Here is a 26,640-nt window from a genome sequence, read left to right as displayed (position 1 = left end):
TCGGCGTGGAGTCTCTTGCGAGAAAGTCAAGGCGATTCCATCTTATTTGTAGAATGCATTCCTGTCGAAGACGACGGGATCGTGTCTGACCCCGTGAAACCCATCTGGTCATTTTCGACGACATGGTAGGAGAAGACGAAGTAGAAATTAACCTTTGGTTTACGCGCAAAGGGCATCATCGTAATGCCAGTGTCATTTACATCAACCAAATTTTTTTTCAACAAAGTAAAGTCCTTCGCACCATCAGTCTCAATGCTCATTACATGGTCTTCTTTTAAAGCCATATATATAGATCGAAAGTGCAAGTCTTAGCCAAATAGTTAATAACGCCTTTGCTGACTCATGCATACGATGACGTCATTCAACCCCCACAATCCTATTTACTTGTGGATTTAGAACTCACCCCCCACCCCCCGATTATCTGCGATTTCGTAACCTTTTGTTTCACCACTGGTGCCAAGACGGCGATCTCTCATGTACTCGTCCCCGTCGACGACACAACAAAATATCTATAAAAACCTAGGTTACTTTCGGTCTGTCTCACAAATCGTCAACATGACGTCCCTTCAGTCTCATCTTCCCGTCTAATTTATTCGTGCCTTGTACGGCGTCAGTGGCGAAAAAATCAACGAATACGTGCTCATGTCGTCGATACCAGTCTCATTGAAGTCTTATAATGGTTTACGGTGACAGTACGTCAAGTACTGCAAGGCATAATTCACATTCCACATCAGAACAAACGCTTTTTTGACAGAAACAAAGTAGTTTTTTTCACCAGAAAGATTTAGACGAAACAGCTCTGCCAACTCGGAAAGATTTTAAGACCCTGAAGAAAAGTCCATCTCCACTACCATCCCCAGTGGTTAAGACAGACGCAAAGCCATGAATGTCCGAGGAAGACGAGATATGAGAAGTTATTCAAACACCGACAGCAGCTCACATTCCTAGGAAATTGCAGCGCTCTTGTTGACCCCTTCCCCCACTCCGTAACGAGAAGAATTTAAAGCTTAGGTTAAAAATAAGATGTCCACTCCTCCTTCGACATAAATCAAAAATAAAGAAGGGAAACCAGAAGTGAAAAAAAGAAATGAAGACCAAAGCCATTCCATTACCACCCTGAATATAACTACTACCCTCGACTTATATTCTCATGGCTAATCGGACTCGTAAATCCATTTCCAAACCACCATTTCGTCTCATCAAACGTAGCGTCAGCGAAGAGTGGGTGACTTATTAAAAAAACGGTGACGGTGTTAGGCAGCATTTACTACGATCCATCCCATCCAACAGGTTACGGAGGAGTGCAGATATTGTATTGCGCTGCCAAAGTTTCCTGCAAAGTCTCAGTTTACTTCAAGTGCAACGATGGTTACAAATACAAGCAACCTACACTTTACACAGACCTATTCGACGAAAGTTGTCCAGTAGTTGCACACGAGTAGAGAGCATCGATCTTCAGTGGCAAGCAGATTTGGCCATTGTCTCTAATTTGGCCACCTACAATCGTGGTTACAAATATTTGTTTTCTGTTATCGACGACTTTTCTAAATTTGACTGGATTGTGCCATTGACTTCCAAATCGATCAGCGAGCTAGTGCGAGCCCTCAAACTGCTGTCGAAACAAAGCTGTCACCATCCTTTTCGATGGCAAACCGACAAAGGCATCACATTTTTTTAAACCAAGCTTTAAAAAAGAAATAATTAAACGTGACATTCATTTTTTTTACCACCGAGAAATCTGAAACCAAAACCAGCATATCGTGGAACGTTTTCAACGCACCTCGAAAGAACGCATGTGTAAATAGTTTACACATCAACACACTCTCAAATACATCGACGTCTTACCGCACTTGGTTCAAGCGTGCAACCAATCTTGACATCGAAGCATTGGACGTGTCCACCAAAAAGTGACTTCCGAGAACCAAGTGCTCGTTAATGAGCGCCTGTTTGGTACGTTCCCGACGGTGACATTCCCTAAGAAAAGCGGAGTGCTGGCAGCAGGAGATTGGATGCGCATTGGCAAAACCGAACACACTTTCGACAAAGGTTACCTACCCAACTGGACCACTGAATTGTTTCGCGTCACTGGACCAGTGCGTGGCCGTCATCCTGCCGTCTATAAATTGGAAGACAAGACATGAACTGGGAAGTGTTAAAAGGAACGGTGTACTTGCCGAGGTACAACACGTGACCAAAAAATAAGAAGACGAAATGTACGACTTGGAAAGCATTCTGGAACAAAGAACCCGTAAAGTGGGAAAACACCATGTCAAAGAAGTCAAAGTACGTTGGAAAAGATATCCTTCCAGTTTTGACTATTGGATCGACGCTTCGCAAGTCATGGACTATACAAAGAAGTGATCATCATGCCCTTCACACACAGCCTCACCTGCTACCACCAGAGTGACCACTCCTTCACCAAGTTGTTCTCTGCAAGATCTACAGAAAAATAACCCTTGTGGATGTGGTGTGGTAAAGGTGTGTCTAAAACGTAAATCATCTTTTTGTGCCTAATCTGTGTGATGTATTGTGTCATCGGTGCTGGCATTGCCAATTTGAGTTTGCATTAAGGAGATAATCAATTATGGATGCTTTTATTGAGTAGTGCATCAGATAACTTCTCCCCAATCCTTCACTGAAATATTCCACAAACAGGAACAACGGGAGTCTTGTGCCCAGCGCCAGTCACTACCACGACAACAGCCGCCACAACAATCCTCTTTTAGATACTACTCTGATTTCGAGGGACCCCTAAGACATCAGCAGAACTCTGGAATTATGAACAACAAAAACCAATTTTACTTAACGTTACCCCGTGACAGTTCCATGAAGGTGTTTCCCAACAATACATTGTGCTGTTACACTTCCAAATTACCTCAGGCCATCCAATTGGATCAAGTAGCCCACTGGGAAGTGGCTTTGGGGGAAATTATTTACTCTACACAAATTTAAAACATCCCTGAAACTCAAAAAACTTTTCACGTTGAAATCCAGAACGAACAATTAAATGAAATCAAGTGTTCAGGTATCCTATATCAGGTAAACAATCCATCATTCAGCACCTACACGTTGAAATTTTCGGTAGGCTATTATTTTAGTGGTCAACGTTTGGTGGACACAATTGCTGACAGGTTCGAGGAAGTTTATGGCAAAATCCTGAACGAAGCCAAACAAGTGTTAAGATTGAGTACCATAAAGTCATTCTGCGCCTACTGATGAAATGTCAGGATACCGAAACGTTGGGCATTACTTTTAATGGTAGTTTGTTTGACATTTTGGGTGGACATCGAGATATGGTAACAAAGAAATTTGAGCCCAAAGATCAACAGCAATATGGATTTTTACATTCCTTTAGGACCCCGGTAGGACTCAGTTTGATCTTTGTGTACTCCAATATGGTGGAGTACAAAGTTGTGAGACACACCTCCGTACCGTTACTGTGTGTCATTCTTTTCAAAGTGGATTCTGCCACGATCACTAACGAGGAAGGTGGAAACACCTATCACGTTTACCGTGAATTTGTACTTCTTCACTATTTACCCGTGAGCAAGTCTTATTCCAGTAAGCAAAGGGAGTCACGGTGAAACTCCATTTTCGAAAACGATTCTCTATCGAACCTGACTTTGATCAGAAAAAGTACTTGAGGTCGCACTTGTCCCTGTACGAATACACCGGACAGTTAGGGACCAACACCAATCACGGCATTTCGTACAAGGATTATGCAGAAGGCTATGCTTCGTTGTCTTTTGATTTCATTCCAGACCAAGGAAGCGAAGAGAGACATAGGAGAAGCGAACAAGTTTTCACTATCCCTCAAGCGGAGAAATGGGATAGCGATACCACTCAAGCCCCGTCTGCGCTCCCAAGAACAATTGTGAATTGGGAGCAAGATTGGAGCCGCCGTTGTATCTGTGGGGCCCTGTCTGGGAGATGTCAACATTAAGCTGGTGCGTCTGAAACAAGAAGAAACCCAAAGACCCTCTTCAGGGCCACTCATATGCCTAAAAAGGATTCGCTTTCTAGCCTAAATTTGCTTTAGTCGGTTGTATAGTTGTTTGTGTGATAGATTGATATTCATCCATGTCTGTATATTGTATGTGTTATATATGTCTCTGTCCCGCCAGTCCCGATCCCGCCAAGTGTGGTAGTTTTTTGTTACCGCTGTTTGGTCCGATTGAGGTCACCCCTTGCAACATTGTTACCAGTCTTTTTGTTACCAGTCTTACCAGTCTTCAGTATCGTGACGTCACCTCACCTGTTCCATTCCTATTGTCCCTATACAACAACCACACTATCCCTTGTCCGCATACTGGCCCAATATTTCCCATGTTCAATTCCCATTGTCCGTGAACGTGCCCATGATGGGTTTGAAAAACCTTGTCCGTAATCGTGCCCACGACCTTTTTGACTGGGTTTTCCACTGTCCGTAAATAGCCCCCTATTACTACTTACACATTTAGATTTGATATCTCTTGGAAAAATAAATTAAATTCAGGCTTTAGTAATATCTCATTGGACATTGGAGTTTACCTACATTAAGGTAAAGGGAAACCTGAATAGAATTGTATAATACAAAATATTTGGCATAATTAGAATTATAATGAAAATTGTTTCCTTAAGGAATTGCAATGTATATAGATACAATATTATAAATGATATTGAATTACAGTACATATACTGATACACAGCCAATATCATCATCCGGGACCATCTGTCACTAGATGTTTCGTCACTTAGCCCATAACCTTCAAGCTTCATCCACAGCCAGCTGGATTCGCTTTCAGCAGTTTTGCTCAGTGCTTAAACCGCAAGTTTGCGTTTTTCTCCCTGTCATCGCTAGAGCACTGAACATTTTCTAGTCCAATTCAGCAGGGAACCCACTCATTGCCATCAAATTCTGAATCTCCTGCTCTTGCATCTCTACATCCGTTCTAAATTTAATGTTACATTACTTTGTTTACAGCTACGACATATGTTCCTCTCAAATTTGCATACAGTGTACATATAGACAAACGTAAAATCAGTCCAGGAAAAGGTGTTTCTTTAAATAGTATCACAGTATGTGCAATATATACAAGCCCTTAACTTCTGACTGTCGACCATTTCCAGTATTATGTTAACGCTTAGAACATCTAAATTTGGTAGTTAATATGGTGTGTATCTTTATTCAAATGTTAAACGAATCATGATATCCTGTCTTTTTTGCATGCACATCTTGTTGAACCTGTTGGCTTTATCCTCTCCATTCAAATTGTCCAGTCTGTAAATAGACAAAACTAATACGTGATTTATTCCGAGTCTGCAGAAAGAACTCGCTTGATATGGTGTATGGATAAGTCACTGCCGTCACTCCCTACTTGGAACAAAAACACAAATGTGATTTTGTGTTTATTATATAACACCCTTTCTGAGGTTTTTAAAATAAATATGTTTACCTTTACAGTGTGAATGAAATTGAAAGAAATTGTAATGTTTAAACTCTTGAGTCGGCGTGTTGTAAGCGCGCTGATGTAAGGGAAAGTACCAAATTTGTTCCTATCTTGGAATGTTATACGATAATACTGATTGATCACATATATCGAACTCCAGATTACCTATTTAAGAATAAGTTGGTATATAATAAATAATCTGATTACATAAAATGACGTCCCCTTATAAAATATTCCTGGTAATATTAGGAATGTAGCAATTTTCAAGCAATGTTTAGTACTTTGAAGTTCTAATCGTTTCGCCGATTTTAAATTTAGGCGTTCAAAATGTCTAGTTCATCTGATAATCAATAAATTGATAAGTAGTTTTTGATTGATTTCTTCTTGGCTTGCTTGACTAGGAGTCAGGTATATCGCCTTTTGAAGAGTATTATTGTTTCCTTGAATCAGCCATCATCAAATGTCATCCTATTATCTGGTTTCATTACTTTCACATTCTAGCCATTACGTTTCTATTAAATTTTTTTAACTACCACTAGTTTATGAATAAGTTTAAAATCTGTGAATATTTTCTTCTCCAAGCGAATCCTTATCATTTCTATTGTAACATTATTTTACCTCATCGAACTGTATCTTTCATTTAGGTATTTTTTTTTCTTTTAAGATTTTTTAATTGACATGGGTTATGTCAGCTTCCTTTCTTCACTTCCTCAGCCCACAATTATTTGAAATGACATCTGGCACCATCAAGCTGTTTTATATCTAGAATTTAATTTTCATGTACATCAGTGTCGGCTTGCCACTAGTCATCAACGTGCCTAACATAAACCATTTGAGAGTCGAACTCTTAATTCAAGATTCGCGAGGCTGATACCATCCCATGCCTTCCAGATCGGACGGTTGGGTGTGTCCTTGGAAATGTACGCTCATCTCCCTGTTCCTAAAGGGCTGAAAGTACCGCAGCATTTCAAAAGCTATCCAACCATAACCATCCATAGACACATGTGTTAGGAAATCGTTTCTTCCCTTGCGCGTGTAATAGGCGGGAAGATTGCTCAGTTAATCCTTATAGCAACTCAAGAGTGCTTCTGTGTTCTTTAATTTTGTCCAATTGAATTTTTGTTAATAGGAATATTTATATTCGTGTCAGCAACGTTACATTCAGGGTCGTAAATATATCTAATAGAAATTTAAGCTTTCCTCATACAGCACTATTTTAAGAATCTATCTCAGAATTGATGATCTTTAATTCGATCGTATTATCATTATATGTAAGCTGTATACCTGAACCTTTTTATTAAAGTATTGTACCATAAATGTTTCTTTCTGTCAATAAATAAATCAACCTTTGAATTCCTTGGCGTTATTTTCAAACGAATAGTTTCTAGCACACCTTCATCCCATCGATACGTGTCAACAAATATATATTATTACTGTCTAACGACCTAGCTGATTTTATGGTTAATTATTGAAAATGCGAACGAAATTCTATTATTTTTTTTTGTGTGTTGTATTTTGGCATTCTGAAGTTCATGAGCATGTCGGTTGATTCCATAAACGTAATGATCAATAAAATGGTTATTTACTTTTTATGTAATTATTGTTGTTACTGAAGACGAGTTTGTTCTAAGAGTGAATCGTATCCCAACCTAAGTATTTAGTGCCTACAAATACTATTCACTGGAATTATCAGTGTAGTTTTGTGATGTCTATTCTCTAAATAAACTGTCACAATTTTTGTTACTCATTCTGTTTGCAATGTTTGCAATAGATCTTAAATATAAACCCATCTTTGCTGTTAACTTTCCAACAGTAGTTCCTACAAATATTAGCAACATGATTCTCCCAGTTTGCTCTTTTCCATTCAATCTCGTTCAGCTCGATTTCGACTCTCTCCAAAGAATATTAATGTCCGCGGCTCGACTTACACGGTTTTCACTCGATATCGATTTTTCAACTCGATTTAGGGTATATCTCACCTTTGATATCAATTTCTTAATTTCGTCGGTTCCATGGGTTTGTCGTTTCAAAGGATACACTGACAGAATAACCTATATTTTTCAGGTTTGGGTTGCTTACCACCTCGAGCCACTATCCAAGATATGGGGAAACCTGCAAGTGTTTAATGAGGTCTTCAACTGGACCCAGACCTACCGGCGCGATTCAGATATTTTTGACCCCTACGGAGAATTTAGACCCACTAGCAACGAAGAAGCTGATTCTGTAACTAAGCAGCTTGAGTCAAACAGTTATTTCCGGGAAAAGAACAACTCAGCTCTTATCATCAACAGCTTGTGCAATGACAATGCAAGGAGGTTTAGAATAGTGGATATTCTAAGTAAATACATAAAAGTCGATAAATATGGCGAATGTGGACGCGGTTGTCCTGGCAACAAGGATTCGTGCGATAAACTTCATCCATCTTACAAGTTTTACCTCGCATTTGAGAATAGTTACTGTCGGGATTACATCACAGAAAAATATTGGAGACGCCCGACATACCACCAAATTCCAATAGTAGCATGGAGACAGGATTACACTGGCTTAGTGATTCCAAAGTCTTACATAAATGTGTTTGATTTTCCGGATATAGATGCTGCGGGGAGGTATATAGCAGAGGTAGATAGAAACGAAACCCTGTTTAACAGTTATTTTGAGTGGATGAAGCAGTACAAGATAGCTGGTAAATGTGATCTCTGTAGGACTTGTGAAGCTCTCCATACTAAGAAGATACCACACCAGGTGTATACGAATTTTGAAGGGTGGCTGACAGACGACACGTGTTATAAATCATCGGTAAGAAAATCCAAACCCAACTTAATATTCGAGGCGAAGTTCGTTGAGCGTATAGCGTGCACTGATGCACGCAGTGAAACTGCATATTCTTTCGTTTACGCATTAAAAGATAGAGTTACATAACTGAGGTAAATAATTTTCTGTTTAGCACCCCGTTAGGTAGCTTCATTCAGTCCAAGTCTCCCGTGAAACTAGAAGTGATGTGCAGAGATAGCCTGATTACATGAGGTAACCTGTTACATGGATCAGTTCAGAAAATCTGAACATGGATGTTGAAAATCCAGGCAGTCAGATAGTCTGTCAACAAGCCTATTCTCTCCCGAATACTTGCTTTAGTTTCTCTTACCGAGGCAGATTTTAAGAAGCAAACATTGTCGCAAATGTTTTAGAATTTACATGAGACTGGAAGCTAAATATATTTTTCTCATCTATGTAGGCAAATAAATACATACAATCAAATTCGAAAATCTGAAGTTCTGTCAAATCCGCATATAATTAATTCAACAAAAGGACTGGTTCAAGTTATAATTACCCCACCAACGTTTTAAAGTTGAATATTACAGGTCTGTAAGGACAATATGGGGTTCAAAACAGTAAGTACTATAGTAAACATATTATACTAGCTTATGCCCCCCACCTCAACCACCAAACGATATTTATGGATCCGCTGCTGATTTAGAAATCTAAATAGTTTCCACGTTATTTTGCTTATTGATATGGGTGATATTCCAAAGGCTTGATTGTTCAACAAATATTGTTCCAAAGAATGAATCGTTAACAATGTGTTCGGTAATTTTAACAACTGGGACATAACTATCACAGACAATAACAGCTTCCGAGCTGCTAAAAACAAATATTCATTTTTAAAGCGATAATGGTTTGAGACGTAAAGAGCTTATGTGTAGTGTCCATATCCGTTGTCCGTCCGTTGATAGTTCATTATCGCGAATTCTCCCGAGACCAGCGGCAATAGTCGCATTAACATGGATTTTTTACTTATAGATGTCACATGACTTATAGATCAATCCTAAATTAAAATGGTACAGATCTGACTTCGATACTGCCAGATTGGTGGTTATCTTGAACAAATTGATAATGCTTTTGAATGGGTAGCAATATGACATGACCTTGTTATCATGAAAATGTTATCTTCGCTTTTCTTTCTAAGTGATCTTATGTTAACTGTTTAGGCTCGAATAAACTGTAACACAAGAAAGAGTGAAAACAACAAGCTTTGAAAAATGTAACAAATAATTTATTTCCCTGGAAAAATACTGTAAAAATGAAAAAATATGAGAACTTACGGTTTCCAGAATCGAATTAAAAAATAATACAAGGATAATCCACGAATTAAATTTTTGAAGTCCTAAAATTGAAATCTTCTAATGATTCAATGTTGGAGTGCAGACGAAGAATCCAAGATGGAAGGCGATTACGTATGTTGTAGCCTGTACTGTGTTGACGTCTACAGTTACTTGTACAAACACAATAATTTATCCTCCTTGGAAATCCAAATAAAATTTTCAAAAAATGTTTTTGTTCAAGAATTCTGTATGAATACAATACTATTTCTAGAGTAATAAATTAATATTTTAGAGTCCAAGTAATCTGAAGAAGAATTAACAAATTACTCAAAAACTTAAAATCGTCAATACTTCAATACTGGTCACAACAGAAGAAAACAACTTGACATCAAATGTTTAAAAGCCCGGACTCTCAGATCTCTCTCTAAACATCACTATTAATACCAAGTATTTCGCAATTTCGGAAATGCATCAATACGAAAAAGAGGATGATGTGATCACGTTTACATGTAAAAGTTACATAGCTCCTGCATGTTCTTGATAATAACCAATCATTTTACTCCAATAAATGTTGTTTACTTCACCCTAAATCAAGGCCAGGAACTAAGTCAAAACTAAAAATAAGTGTTTTTATTATTAGTTATATATGTATTCAGATCCCAATGAATTGTCTGGAAAATATCAAATTCATTGTAAACAAAATTGCATTGCATTGACGTGTAAAGAAAATAAAAAGATTCGAAAACCGACAAACAATCAAATCAAATCAAACACAAATTGAGTTAAATATAAATTAGATCAAATATATGTAACACTTCCCCCATAACGAAAAAGAAATATTTATATGATAAAGCTTTCTTTTTACAACAGGTTAAATAAAAACATAAGAATAACTCTTATGAATTATACACAGTGTACATGAAATAATGCATTGTTATACACGGAAAAGTACATATGCTATTAATTTATCGTTTCCCTGATGTGTCTGATGTCAAGATCATATTCCTGTAACAACAAAGTCCACCTTACAAGTCTTTGATTTTTATTTTTCATCTTGCTAATGAAAATAAGGGGGTTGTGGTCACTAAACAGAATAATCAAAGAAAGAGTTGAATTAAGGTAAACTTCAAAATGTTATTGTGCCAGTATCAAAGCCAAACATTCCTTCTCGATTGTTGAATAATTTGTTTGGTGCTTATTTCATTTCTTAGAAAAATAGTACACTAGATGATCAATACCATTTTCATCTTCTTGAATTAAAACTGCTCCAACCCCAATATCACTTGCATCAACAGACAATTTAAATGATTGGCTGAGATTTGGAGCTCTAAGAACTGATGTGCTTTTAAGTAAGTACGTTTTAGTCACACTATTCACCTTCCTATAATCAGTATACATACGGAAAGTTTTATCTGGTTTTGGAACAAGTAGGCATGGTGAACTCCAGTCCCTTTTACTGGCTCTATAAAATCATTCTCCAGCAAATACTGAATTTCTTTTTTCGAGTATTACTGCTTGAAATGGTTCACCATGTACGGGTGTTGTTTCACAGGTTTGGAATTTACCATTTCAAAGTCATGAAAAATTGTGTTTGTTCTTGTGGGAACATCTGAAAATAAGTGCTCATATTAAAATAATAACTGTTTAAATTCATTCCTTTCTTGCTCTTGCAAATGTGAACGTTTCTGGTCTAGATTTTTCATATTTTCTGAGATATAAAGATTTGTCACTCCAATATCAGTAGAATCCGATGATATTCCTTCACTTAAATCTTCAATGAGTACAACTAAATTAATTACATGTTTAACCTGGCTATCTCTTTCAATATACTAGTACTTATAAAATATTTTTAGATCCCAGGAGCACTAATATTATAATTTAACTCATTCATTTTCTTCTTAATCTTGTAAGGGCCGTAATATCTAAGAAAAATCTAAAGAATGAGAAAGAGAGACAGAACTCCATTATTACCAAACTCAAATGTTCTCTCCATTGAAGTTCTTTCAAACCACACATTTGCTTTTGATTTGAATTGCTGAATGCCAAATTCAAGCATAATAGGCTGGAAAGTTCCAGACCTAAAATTTGACCCTTGATCCGAATAGACAGAGTTGGGAAGGCCGAATTGAGTAAAAGACTTTATCAATGCTTTTACTATTAATTTAGATTTTATATTCCTCAAGGTAATTGCCTCTGGAAACATTGTTGACGCACACATAATAGTCTACATGTATTGTTTACCTGACTTGGTCTTAGGTAAGGGACCAACACAATCTACCATAATTTTGCTATTTACTAAATGGTTCCTCAAAGGCAGGAATAGGTTGTAGATGAGCCTTGGGAATTTTCTGATTCGATTTTCATCCCATTTGACAGATATGACAAGATATACAGCATTTACTAACATCACTTTTAACTCGGCCAATAGAAGTGAGTCAATATCTTGTGACAAGTTTTAATGATACCTAAATGACCAGCCAACGGAGTTTCATGGGCCAGACTATGTATTTCCTGTATGTAACGTTTAGGAACTACAGTTTGATAGTTCACTGACCATTCATCCTCAGCAGGTTCCTCGGGAGGTCTCCATTTTCTCATAAGAATTCCATTTTTAATGAAATAACAAAGGACGTTCAGTAGCTTCACTAATGACACTTTGAAACAATTAAGAGATCTCAGTATCTTTTTCCTGATCGACTACAAGTGATTGTCGTTTATCACCCTGATTATATTAAAGAGAAAGAGTCGTTAAAAGAGGATCACTGTGATCAATACCTTCTGATTGATCCAAACAAGGAGTGAAAGTGACTTCATTAAAAGCCTGACCAATACACGTGTCAGCTAAAGGAATACTTCCCTTATCTGCATCATTCTCAAGAGCTTTCTTTGACATATCTCTGGTCACTACACAATCTGGGAATAAATCGACTTTCTGATCCAAGCTAAGAATGTCAGTTACGAGTGGATTAACCACAACATTGTCTCCAGCTACGTCATTCCCTAGTAATAAATGAGAGACTGTTCCGACTGTCACAGGTCCTGGGACTAAGTCTGATGACAAATTTACACAATGGAGAGGAACATTGATAAAGCCGCAATCTACTCCCTGAATAAGAACACTCTCATTAGAAGAAGACTTCCCCGAAAAATGCAAAGTACGTGACAATAAAAACTCTGAGAAGCTTCTGTGTCCCTTAAAATATTAACAAGGATAGGATTGGTCAAATCACCCAAGAGTGATATAGAACCCTTCGATATGAATGATTCATAATTCTCCATAATACAATCAGTCTGGGATTTATTAGACCAAACAAATGTATTGCTTTCAATACATGACCGTTCACCGTTCCGCTGGCCTAGTGGTTAGAGCGTCTGTCTTGGATGCGGGAGGTCGCGGGTTCGAAACCCCGCCGGGTCATAGGAAAGACTTACAAAAATGGTACTAACAGCTGCCTCGCTTGGTTCTCAGCAATAAGAAGTCATTATTAGGACTGGTCGGTCTGGTGTCAGGATAATGTGATTGGGTAGGACATCATACTACATGTCTACGGCATGATGCCTCAGTGCTAGACATCACTATAAACTGTCACACTGCAGACATCATAGCAATATGACTGAAAACATGTTAAAGCTACGTTAAAAATATAAATCTCTCTCTCTCTCTCACACACACACACACACACACACATGACCGTGACCTTGACTTCGTAGAAATAAGAGCATTTGGAATAAGTCTGTCTTGATTCTGATGCCTATTTTTCAATTTGTAGCAATCAGAAATAACGTGTCCTTTTCTCTTGCCATAGGTACACGTAGGAAGAGACAAGGATCTTAAATCAAACTTCGCTGAAACTTCATTTTTAGAAATTGTTCCAGTTTGAGTTTTAGAAGGGTGAAGGGTTGTATTAGGCTGAAATACTTTTATTTACAAAAATCTTTATGAGTTAAAGAATACTCATCAGCAGCTCGAGCAGCATTCTCCAAGGTTTCAATCTGATGCTCGTCAAGATAAGACTTAATGTCACTATGGACACAGTTCGTGAAATTTCAAGTAATATAAGTTGGTTGAGACTTTGATAATCTTGTTCAACTTTCTTGGCTAAACACTATCTATCAATTAACTGCTCATTTCTCTAGCAAATTCGACATGAGTTTGTCCAGCTTCTTTTCTCTAGTTTCTGAATTTTCGCCGATAAGCGTCAGGGACTAACTTATAACCCCTTAAGATGCATTCTTTGACCGTATCATGGTCACCACTTTGTTTAACTGACAGTGAACGGTACATATCACTAGCTTTACCAGTGAGTACACATTGAAATAAATTTCAAAAAAAGGAAATATTTGTGTACTTCTGTTTCTCTGAAAGGGTGCACGAATCTAATATTATTTGCAAGATTAAAACTTAAATTTATATTTGGAGTATGAATGTGCTTTTTACTTGCCAGTTTCATTTCTTTCATTTTAAATTGATATTCACTTTCTTCCTTCTCTAGTTGCATATGCATTTGTTTTTTTTTATGTAATTGCATATATGAGAGAGAGAGAGAGAGAGAGAGAGAGAGAGAGAGAGGGAGAGACTTAAATTAAAATAGTGTCTATCCAGTGAGTGTGTAATTCGTAGTATGCACTTTAAGGCTGAGTCATATATAATGGGTTCGTCGTTTCATTGATAAGTTTCAATTTTGAGTAGAATTAGTTCAAGTGAACATCACGTTCAGTGAATGGAGATCATGGGTATTCTAGAAAGAAATCCTGGCCTATTTCCTGAATAACTAGCATAAATCAGCTGATTTGTTCATTGATTTTGTATTTCAAAATAGCAAGAATGATTCCTTGAGAAGCCTCATATTGCATTGTATTGCTACTACTTATTGTTACGAATCGTTCTTCTTAAACCAAGTAACAGAAAAGTGCAATAACCAACAAGTTTTGTAAAATTCAACAAATAATTTATTTTCGTTGAATAAAAAGTGAAAATTAAATAAAGAACTTACAGAATTTTGAATAAAATCCCAAAATATCCTAAAAGTTCTATCACAAATCTACATTTATGAAGTTCAAACATAATTCCATTGCTGTTCCAAAAAAATTCTGACATTGAATGTGTTGATGTGCCTGTAGTCTCGAAAGTGCTTAAGAGCCAATCGCCTGGAATGTGTCGATATTTTAATAGACTTTTGATCCATAGCAAGAATTTTAGCCAAAATACCCGTGACTGAATTTACTATAATTCTAAATTAATGTTTTAATCCAAGAATATTATTCAGCATTTAGTAATTCCATGGAATAATAATTTGAATAAAGAAAGCCACCAAAATTAAAAATTGCACACAACAATAAAGACCATTCCGCTTCAGTTGCTATGGCAAAAACGAATAATCTTTAAGTAAACAAATTTATATACCCCTCAATCTGACCTTGGGCGCAATGACCTTTTTCTGGAAATACTCTGTCAACTTAATGGAAAATTTCCTTTCCGGTACTTTCTAAGGTCAGAAGCAAGACTGTATCTTTAAGTAAAAAATGAGCATGTGTTCAATTAATAATGATCTGAATATTTAATCTATATTTATAGATAATACTAGCTATGTCTTATGCTGTTTGCATAATACATGTCACCAGTCAGGTGCTCTACTGACTTGAATTAGGACGAAGGTCAAGTACAAAATACAGTTATACATAACAAAGAAAAATCATAGAGGAAAGCCGATAAACAATGTAGAAATTAAATACAAATAACATTATTATATTCTTCTATAAGCGATTTGTTCGCGGAATTATTTATTCTTGATGGTACTATTGGTATTGGAAGAGAAACACCGAGGGGATTGATTCATTTATTAATTTAATATCAATCAAAGACATTGGGATTAATAGTTGTATTTGACCTAACATGAATTCATTTTAAGACATTTTGGGATTATAATAGTAACTTATTTGTACTGTTGACACATCAGCACAGTATTGACATTTTTTGAATAAATTTTTAATTTATTCGGATTACTCGTAAATATTGGAATTGATGGAACGGAAAGCGTGGAATGAATTGTCCACTGAACTTAGACACAAAGACACAGTGATCACATTCATGAGTGCTCTTAAAACTCACTTATTTCGACTGCAATAACAAACTTAAAGACCTAATAATGTTTCCTACCTTAAATATTCTCAGCATGTTTTTTGTAAGTAGTATTTTGGCATGTTTTTTTTAAAAATAGTATCATTATATATGTTTATTTATGTTATAGGTGCTGTCTAATGTCATGAAGCGCTTAGAGCTTCTAAAGATTACTCGCATGACAAAGTCCTCATTATTATTATTATTATCAAAGGAGTTTAGGATTAATTACTTCACCACACTATGACCTATTTATAATTATTTCGCTCTTTAATTTAGGAAATGAATTGATTTTTCAAAATTATATAAAAGTTTGTTGGAGTTTCTCTTTCTTGTTATATAGTTTAAGACTCTAGAGTCGTAACAATAGCTAAAAGACATTCCAATGGTGAAAACTGGTAAACAGTTACCTTTTTAGGTACAACAGCATCACCCTACTTTGGTTGTCTACGTACTACTTTTCGTGAGATTAAGCTGAATGGGATCCAATAAATTCAGGGCGTAGCGAACGAAACGTGTATGTCTACTCACGGTTTTGTTGGAGGGCTTTTATAATCAAAACGTATGCATGATACATTTCACAAGAGAGAGAGAGAGAAGACAGACAGACAGACAGAGAGACAGAGAGAGAATATCTCTTAATATGGATACTTTTGTATATTTCCTCCAACAGGTGATGCGTGTGCTCCATCAGACCGTGGATAGATTCCTATTTGACGGCACCTTCAGGTAATTTAAAAAGAAGGGACAAGTCATCAGATTGTATACATTCTAGGCTGAGGTTAAATACCACCTCAGGAAGGACAGATATTGAGCGCTTAAGTCAGGTGGATGCTTAATACAGTTTAATTGTCCATTTATTGGAGAAGACGCAGGGGGGTGGGGTGGATGTATACTATTCGGCATTTATGCTTGTTGTTGTTGTTGAGTTTAATTATAGTGGCGTGCGCACAATTGGGCATGTGCCATTTTTTTCTGACTGTACCGCAGCCTGCTAGTTGTTCCTGGGGAAGGGAATGGTGCCACCTTCCCCAGGCTTTTATGGTTTCAAGGAACCCTGATAGTTTGGCCTCAATCTTTGGGTCCATAAAGGTCCCTTACAGTTGAATGGTTGGCTGTCATTAGTGGGAAGGAGAGCTCGGGAACGGTCCTGGTTGTTTCACATCGCTGGTTTCTTGTTGCATTTGATTATTTATTTATTTATTTATTTATTTATTTATTTATTTATTTATTTATTTATTATCTTTTTTTCTTCTTCAAAATGTTCTAAAAGGGGGGGGGGGGTCTATGCTGTTTATAGAGGTTGTTAGTAGAAATCATGTATGAAGAGAGATTTTCAAGGTTATTATGGTATTACTAGTCGAGGTGTTTAGGGTGTGCTTCCTACGTTATGTTATTTTTAAGTTTTTAGATATTGCCTCTTTGAGTTATTTATTTATTAATGTTTTTAGAGATTGAATGCTATTTATACTTTATTTAGCAAACGACCGGAGTCCTAGCCGATTACACGGTTCGTTAAGGACATCTAGGACCGAAGTCCTAGCTGATTACTCGGTTCGTTAAGGACATCTAGGACATCCGATTTTGCGGTTTCCTTAGTTTTTTTTTTGATAGGTGTTTCGTAAGTGAATTATTTATTAATATTTTTATAAAACTGAATGATATGTTATGGTGTTTTATGCGGGGGCTTCTAAATTTATTTAGCTAGTTACTGGGTCTTTTGGTTTTGTGGGGATAGTAATTATATTTTGTTCCTAAGTCCTGCTGAGTCTATGAATTGATTTATATTTTTATATGCTGATTGTTTATTTTTATTAGAGTCCATAAGTAACTCTGGGTATGTGTGTGGTGATCCAATCTCTTTTTGGTTTTTGATAAATATTTTCCGAGCGGGTTGATATTTTGGGCGTATATTGAATACGTGGTGTAGATCTTCGGTGGTGTGGCAGTTAAAGCAGTTAATGGTTGCTGGTTTGGGTCCTATAAACCTTCCAAAACTGCTTGCTAGTTTAGTTTTTCCAGTTATTATCCTGTTTATGGTTTTCTGTTCTAAATAGGTACCCTTAGGTAGCTGTATGTTCCTATCTACGGTTTTTGGGGGTTTCATGGTGCTTTTTACCTTTTGTGGAAGAGATCGTGCCATTTTTGGTCTATATATGTTTGTGCGAAGCTTAGTGCTTCTGTAGAGCTATATTTAAGCTTGATAGAGTTTTGATCTCATAGTTTGGTTTGTGCACCTTTGTCTGCTGTTTCGTTGCCAGAGATTACAATGTTCGACTGTATCCACACGTACTCGATTAAGTGTCATGCTCTGTCGAGGAATAGTTCCCTAGAGTGTGTATTGCGATATTGGATCGATTTAATAACGCTTAGGGAATCGCTTATAATGACTGCTTTAGGTATTTGGTTGTCTTTGATCCATTGTAGTGATTCAAGTATAGCCCAGAATTCAGTGGTGTAAATGGAGCAATAGTCAGGTAATCTGGATCCCGTTGTATATTGAATTCAGGGATGACTATTGCTGCTGCTGTTCTTGGTGGGTTGTTTGTTTTTTACCCATCGGTATATATTTTAGCATAGTCCGGGTATTTTTGGTTGATTTCGTTTACCAGTACAGGCTTTAGTAAGTTTTCTTGTCCTTTTTTATTGCCTAATTTGGTAGCTTCAGTGTTAATCCTTGGTGATTTTTTGTAACCATGGTGATTTGTTCTGGTCTGTATTGTTTATTACCTGTTTTTGTTAGTAGAGGTATCTTATCTCTTAGTTCAAGGATTACTTCGCCACTTGGTGTGGTGGGTATCAGTTTGGGTTTGAAGACAACTTTACACTTGTTTATAGCTATTTTGGTGGGATGGTTTTCTGGGTGTGTATCTAATCGAATGGAGTATCGGAGGAGCAGTTCTTGCCTACGTAATTTTAAGGGTAGTTCTCCTATTAGTGTTTGTAGTTCTTCTAATGAAGTTGAGGGGAGTGTTCCTGTGCATAATAGTAAGGTTTTTCTCTGGATAGTGTCAAGGTTCTGTAGTACAGGTTACTTAGCCGAGTTTTATGCTTGGCAACCGTAATCCAGTTTTGATCTAATTAGGATTTTATATATCGTAAGGATGGTTTCATGGTTGGATCCCCCGTTAGTCCCTGTGATGTTCCTGGGTAAATTGAGATCCTTGTTACAATTCTGGGTTAGTTGTTCAATGTGCTGTTTCCATGTGAGGTGGTTGTCAAAGAACATTCCTAGGAATTTTACTACTGTTGCGTATTTGATTAATTGATTTTGTATATAGAAGTTTGGATAGACTAGGTTGTTATTTCGTTTGGGGTCGAATATGATGGCCACAGTTTTTTCATGAGATATTTTGAAACCCCATTTCTCAGCCCATCTCCCCATGTTGTCTAGGCTCTGCTGGATTTCTTTAACAACTGTTTTATTAGCAGGATTTCCATTCCTCCATATGCCACTATCATCTGCTAATTGTGATAAGTTTATTTTTGTGGAGGCTGCATTGAGGTCAATGTCGTTTACCATTAGATTAAATATTAGGGGACTTATTACACTGCCTTGCGGTGTTCCATTTTCAATTGAAAATTCTTCCGAATGGATGTTGCCTATTCTTGTGGTAATTTTCCGGCCTGTGAGGAAATCGCCAATCCAGTTGAACAAGCGTCCAGTTATTCCAAACGGGTTTAATTTGGATATTAGTCCATTGGTCCATACTAGGTCGAACGCTTTTTCTAGGTGTAGAAAAACCGCTATGAGGTTGCGATCGGTTTTCCTATATGCGTTAAAAGCGAGTTTGATGTCTGTTTCCAATCTGAGAAGTTGGTCAGTGGTGGACCGTTTGTTTCGAAAGCCACATTGATTTATGGAGAGTAGGTTATTGGTTTCTAGGTGGTGTTTTAACCTATTTGCGATTATTGTCTCCATTATTTTGCAAATATTGTTTGTAAGGGAGATGGGTCGGTACGAATTTATGTTGTTGGGATTTTTACCTAGCTTGGGGATTGGTGTTACTATGGCCTGTTTCCATTTGGTGGGTAGTTGGCCTTTATCCCATATCTTATTAAAGATTTTGATTATGGCTATTGTTATATTGATATATAGTTTTTTTTATAGATAATGTAACCTAACTGATCCTTACCAGGACATGTTTCGTTTTTGGATCTAGGGCTATCTCCCATTCATGTACTGTGATGTCGCTATTTAGGTGAGATTCTTTTGTTCCTTGGACTTGAAATATTTGACGTTGGGTTTCCTCCATTAGATTTTTCTGTTCTTGAAAGGTTCTGGTGTGGTTATTGTTGCTACTCATGTTCGAAAAATGCTTCGCTAGGAGGTCTGCCTTATCTTTATTTGTTAAGGCATTTTTAATTTTTGGGGCTGAGGTAGTTGCTTTCCCTTTTATGGCCTTTATCTTGTCCCATATTTGTTTTGATATTGATTTTAGACTCAGTTTAGAACAAAAGGTTTGCCATAGATTAATTTTAGCAGTTTTTATAGTTTGTTTTAGTACTTTTCTTTATCTTTATATTGCTGGAAGTTGATAGAATTTTTGGTGCGTTTGATCTATTTGATCTTCCTGATCCATACTTAGAGTGCCACGATCAGAGCACACCTCCCCGCCGCTCTGTACCCTACACTGGCTATCCATTCGATCCAGAATCAAACACAAAATTTGTTCTCTGTGCTACGTTTCACTGTCAGACTCTAGTCCAACATACCTGTCCGACCTCACCCATGTGTACACACCAGCAAGATACTTACGCTCCTCTTTTGACAATCGTATACTCATTATTCCCACTATGAAAACAAAGTCATATGGACAGCGTTCTTTTGCTAACCAGGGCCCAGCAACGTGGAATGAATTGCCCACTGAACTTAGACACAAAGACACAGTGATCACATTCAAGAGTGCTCTCAACACTCCCTTATTTCGACTGCAAGAACAAACTTAAAGACCTAATAATGTTTCCTACCTGAAATATTCTCAGCATGTTTTTTATTTTTTAATGTTTTTCTAATTTCATGGTATTTGTATTTGTAATAATATTATTATATGTTTTTTATCTTATAGATGTTGTCTAATGTTGTAAAGCGCTTAGAGCTTCTAAAGATTAGGCGCTATACAAAGTCCTCATTATTATTATCATTATTTATTTAAGGCCCTTTTTTGTCTTTATGTGCTATAGTGCACTGTTTAGTCCACCATGGTACAGGGTTTTTATTTTGGATATTAGTTGTCTTTGTGATGCATCGGTTAGCTGCCTCTATAATTGTGTATGTTATGTTATCATAATACATGTCAATATTTGGGCTTTCTAAGTTATCTGGATTTACTCTAGCTAGTAATAATTGGAACTGGTGCCAGTCTGCCTGTTGGATCCTCCATTTAGGTGGGGTTTCGTTTGGAATGTGTTGAGTTTTTGTTTGAATATTGATTGTGATGGGGAAATGGTCACTTCCTAACGTATCTTCTTGATCCACCCACCAATTTGTGATTTGTGCCAATTTTGGGGTAGTGATGATTAGGTCTATGGTTGAGAGAGTGCCATCCTCAGGGTATAATCTAATGTTAAACCCGTCATTTAAGATGACCAGATTGTTCTCAGTTATCCATTTTTCAACCATTTTCCCTATTTATCTTTCTTTTTACCTCCCCATAATTCACTATGTGCGTTGAAGTCGCCACAGATAATTAGATTGTTGTTGTTGTTATTAGTGATTGCCCTTAGTGAGATTAGGTTGGTAGGGCAGAAGGTACCTGGGTCGTATGCATTTATTATTTGAATGTTTGTGATTCCTATATTTATCATTACTGACATTATTTCGATGCTATTATTGATGTTTAGGTTAGGGGGTACTTCTATGATTTCATACTAGATTAGTGTATCTGTATAAAAAATTGCTAGTCCACCCCCTTTCTGCCCCTTGGGTCCGTTTTTAAAGATTCCCTGGGTATATTCGTGGGCAGGCGTTTGTGTTCTTGTGTTATGAGGGTTTCCTGTAGGCAGATTACGTCTGGTTTTAAGGCCGTATTATTCAGTTCTGCAGTCTGATAGGTTTTTAAAGATTCCTCTGCAGTTCCATTGTCAGATGTTGATTTTTATTATTTTTGTACTATACATTTCTGACGTTGTCTTTATCTGTTAGTCTTGTGGTCCAATCAGCTAGTATGGTGAAAATGGTTTTGAGGGTTCTCATTATGCTATTGAGATCTTGTATTAGGGTTCATGTGCTTAGGTTCATTACTTCCTGTATTAATTCTGTGTTGGGGTGTGTGTTAGGTTTTGGGATGTTTGGTGACAGTTTTGTTTGTATCTGGAGTGTTATCAGGGTGGTCTTGGCTTGTTACAATGTGGGTTGTAGTTTTTGGTTCTTTTGTTTCCTGATTCGAGGGTATGTTTTGGTGCAATGTTTTCCCTTCTCATTCTGTGTGGAGAGTTTTGGTGTTCATTGATGTTTCAGAGGTGGATTTTGGTGTGTTGGGGTTGTTTTTACAGATAATGTTTTTGGCAGAATGGTAGTTGAGGTATTTTTCGGTCATTAAGTCCACTATTTGTTTCTCTTTTATTGCAAATCTGCATTCTGCCGATCTAGGATAATGGTTTTCTTTACAGTTAGCACAGTTTTGTTTAGTTGTGTGGCATTCTCCTTTGTGTGGACCTCCGCAGTACTTACATCTTGGTTTGAATCTACATTTGTGGGCATAGTGTCCCCAGTGCAGGCATTTGGTGCAAAATCTTGGCCTATTTATGTAGTTTTCCAGCTTATGGTACACTCCTGACTGTTCTAGTTTTATTATTGAGGGTATTGGCTCGGTAGCCTCTATAACTGCTTTGTTTTTTTCTTGTCCCTTGTGATTTTTAAGACGATAGACTTTGGTGGTCTGTGTTCCATTTGCTGTGAGTTTATAAAGTAGGAGTTCATTGCTTATGTCCTTGTTGTATCCGTTTAGTGCTATTACCTTTTAAAAGATAGTTGTTTTAGTAGGTTCAGCCAGATTAGTTGTGGTTTCACTGTGTTTGGAATTCGAAGTGACTCGTGTTTTCCTTTGAGTGCTATCGTGTCTCTCTACTTTGATCTTTATTGGGCCTATAGTTTCAATTTGGATGAATTTTTCCACCTGTTGAATTGTCCAGCATTGGACAATCTGGTAGTTTCGCCTTGGTCTTATCAGTTTGAACAGTCCAGTGTGAATTTTGGCCAGGGCTGTCATGATACTATTGGTACTTAGACTAGTAATTATGTTGCACCTGTTGCTTATGTATATGGTGTGTTCGATGGAATGATAATTGTGAATTTTGTTTTGGGGGTTCTGTTGTTGTTTTATTTCCTGTTTTGAGTTAACCTTGCTTGTGGGGGTTGGGGGTTTGGTTGTTTTGGTGTTTTAGTGGGCCCTTGCCTTTACCTATGTATGTGTTTTGGGTTGTTTGGGGTCTTTGGGTTGCCGTATTAGTGATGCTGCTGGGTAGTTTGGTAGTGTCTAATTCATTGGATTTGTTCCCATAGGTTGGTGGTTCTCTTGGTGTTATTATCCCAAACGGTCCAGAAGTTTGGCTTGAGTGTATAGTTTCTTTCCTAATGTTTTGATTTTCTTTTTTGCTTGATTTCCTGTTGTTGGTTTGTTTGCATATTTCTAGAATTGGTTATTTCATGTTTGGTGAATTTTGGGGTGCTGGTTATGGTTATGTGGTCTAATTGTGGGGAGTTTAAGGTATGTAGGTTACTGTCAAATTCATTTGTTAGGTTTGTAATAGTGATGACTGTATCATCATTTGTGTGTGGTTTTTCCGCTTCCTTGAAGAGGATTGGCGATAGTATTGGCATTGTATTTATATTGTTCCCTGGAGTGTAGTTTTGTATTTCTAGTAGTTTATGTTGGTGGGGTGGGGTGGTGTTAGTTATGTCTGCTGGTTTGTGGTTTGTTTGGTCAGTGTTTGTGACCAGAATTTGGGGTCCCAGTGTGATGCTGGTTGCATTGGAGTTTGCTGTGGTTGGTACGACTTGCGCTACATGCTTTATTGGTGTTGTTTGGAGTTGTGATACATCCATTATTTTTACTGATTTGTTGATAGGGTTGTTTGGTGGCTTGTGTGTTTGCGTGTTTGGATTGAATAGGGCCATTTGTTTGGACCTAGTTTGCATTATTCTACTTAAAATGCGTCTAGCATTGAATGATGAGTTATCTTTTGTTTTTGTCCTAACGCCCAGTCTGCTCCTTCGCTCGATGTCTCTCCTTTGTTCCTTTGTTTTCTGTTTTGTGTTCCTATCGTTCCTTTGTTTGAGAGTTCCTTTGTTCTGTGCACTTCCTTTGTTCACGGCTTGGCGGGTTGCTAGTCGTTTCCTCTTCTTAGTATTATTTCTTTGCTCTTGTTTTCCTGTTCCTTTCTTCTATGTTAATTGGTGATGGTGGTGGCCGCACTTAGCAGAACTTTTAAAATTATACACCAAGCCGGTTTTACACAGTAAACAAATCAAGCAAATTGAGAGATAGTTTTCATTTATGGTTGTTCATTGTTCATCCATCTGTATTTTTCACTTCAATTTCTGCACAATAACGGCAGAAAAAAAAATCATAAATATCTTCTGTGTTAATGCTAGCATTCCAATTTGTTACAACCATACACATGATATGTTTGTTATGTGAGAACGCTAACATCCCGATTTGTTAAAACCATGCACACGATAGGTTTGTTATGTGGGAACGCTGGTATTCCAATTTAATTAAAGCCAGACACATAATAGGTATGTTCTTTGGGAACGCTGGCATTCCAATTTATTTAAAACCAGACACATTATAGGTATGTTCTTTGGGAACGCTGGCATTCCAATTTATTTAAAACCAGACACATTATAGGTATGTTCTTTGGGAACGGTAGCATTGTGTAGCTGATGTGAAACAGCATAGCAACACTCGCATTAAAAAGCAAGTACTAATACAATTTACAAATTTCAAAATGCATTTTATTTTAATATTACTCAACACATTAGAAGCAACATAAATTTACAACAACTGGAAAATATTTAATAAAATGTTGGAATAAATGTACTTTGATGTGAAGCAAATATGTTATTTAATTCTTATTTCTTTTACAGAATTCTTTAACAGAAACGTACATGGCAGCTGTTGTGACTTTCATTTGGTTTAGACTGTGTAGGTCTACCGATGTAGGTGATTAGCTTACTCGAATCAAAGTCACTTTAAATTACTTCGACCACTTGTAAGACTAAACTGGATGTGTCATTCCTCCTGCAGGGAGAGGGACTCTTGCGTGGTATACAATCTCGTAATGTCACCTTGTCAGTTCTAAAATGGTTGTTTCGTTTTCCTCAAATGGAGCTTGATTGACTGACAATATTTAAAACTGTTTTGCTTTTCTCTGAATAATATCTACAACTGAATAGCGTGTATATTTTCATTCCCTCTTTTCGTGTATGGATTTACCCATGTTGATTCCGTTTTGTATTTAAGTAAGAGTGTTTATCAATGTACTTCGCCCAAGGCAAGGTGTCCAGGTGCCAGGCTGCCAGTCAAGGCAAGGTGGCAAGTTGCCAGGCTCTAAACTTATTCATAAGCGATATAACTGACTAACTGAATGACAGATGTGTTGATTGATTGTATGATTGATAGACTGTATTTGTTATTTTATTATCTGCATTAGTTAACCTGCCTTTAGATGTCACAACACGTCATTTGTTTTATAAATTTGTACATCTTTTCTGTTATATACCTGTTTAGAAATGTTTTTACTATTTACAAGGCTTATAAAATGATTTTTTAGTTTGATGTGTCTTTGAAATTGTTATATTAGAGTTTATCTCTTGTCTTTAGGCACTGACACGCAACATAAAGACTCACAGGCGCCTAGTTCGCTCAAGGGGAGATAATCGTTGTATTTTGAAGACGGTAGCTTCGTATCTATACAGAATGATTCACAACGTAACGAAGATTAGTTTTTGTAGGAATGGATGTCAATATGTGACATCAAGCAAGCCCGTAAAATACATTTTGACAAAAGAATGGACAGACGGAAATGGAAATAACACAATATACCCTAGACTATTGACTCAGCGGTTGTACTAAAGTATCAGGAGAAACAATTGCAATTCTAGACGATCCCTGTTTTCTGACGAGTTGTTACTATAGTTCTGATACTGATCCAAAAAGTACAGGGCAACAAGATGTCACTAACCCTGGCAAGTTAACTGAGTCTTGCAGTTTTGATTCGCATGTTGTTACGACTATATGGTCTTAAACTAAGTCAAAGAAAGAAGCGGAACCAACAAGATTTGTAAAATTAAGAATAATGTATTTCTCTAAGCTTAGTAAAAGGCTGATACAGTATTATGAATTAAATTCCAATTAATTTTACATTTTCTTTGACAAGTCCAAAAGCTTAGAATGTTTTGAATGAATTCCAATACTGAAGGTGCCGTTGTACAAATAGTCCTGAATATTTGGTCCTGATGTATAAATACACTCATTGACAAATGTCGAGCACACAAAATCAGTTAAATACGCAAGACTCCGTAAATCATTGAAACTAATGACAGTAATTGGATGACCACGGTCGGATGCAGTTCCTAGATAAGAAACGGGCAAAGTGTCTCGTTTTAAAGAATTCGGTGATGAGAAAGTATTCATTTCAGAGTTGCAAAATTCCTTACTTAATTTAGTACACTAATTAGTGATCCTAATAGAAAGGTAGAGAGAAATACAAAAGCAGAGAGAGGAAAGGCAGAGGCAGGAAGAAACGTGATATATATATATATATATATATATATATATATATATATATATATATATCCAATTTTTATAAATGAAACGGATTTTCCGCAATAGGATTGGCTGTAAACGGTCACGTGATACTGATCTGGAATTTTTTACACATCGATAAATTCTGGGACTACTTTCGGTTTTTGTACTCTTTGCAATATAAATAAACATTGCAGACACGTCATTGTGAAACGATTGTTTCATCTTTTCAATTTTTTATT

At 36.9% G+C, this 26,640-nt stretch overlaps 1 protein-coding gene across 1 annotated transcript in view; it reads left to right on the top strand.

The window, feature by feature from the left end:
• Window positions 1-25,427, top strand: part of LOC149804204 (alpha-(1,3)-fucosyltransferase fut-5-like) — a 77,511-nt gene extending 52,084 nt beyond the window's left edge. Inside the window, exons 2-4 of the mRNA XM_089937901.1 lie at window positions 7,494-8,225; window positions 16,321-16,376; window positions 24,739-25,427. Of these exons, the coding sequence (XP_089794027.1) occupies window positions 7,494-8,225; window positions 16,321-16,376; window positions 24,739-24,748 (798 nt within the window). The 3' untranslated portion in view covers window positions 24,749-25,427. The remainder of the gene's footprint in view (window positions 1-7,493; window positions 8,226-16,320; window positions 16,377-24,738) is intronic.
• Window positions 25,428-26,640: the final 1,213 nt, after the last annotated feature.

The sequence above is a fragment of the Sinohyriopsis cumingii genome, chromosome 2 (genome assembly GCF_028554795.1).
Source record: "Sinohyriopsis cumingii isolate HCF-2022 chromosome 2, ASM2855479v2, whole genome shotgun sequence".
NCBI lineage: Eukaryota > Metazoa > Mollusca > Bivalvia > Unionida > Unionidae > Sinohyriopsis > Sinohyriopsis cumingii.
This window is presented reverse-complemented; position numbering and strand designations above follow the sequence as displayed.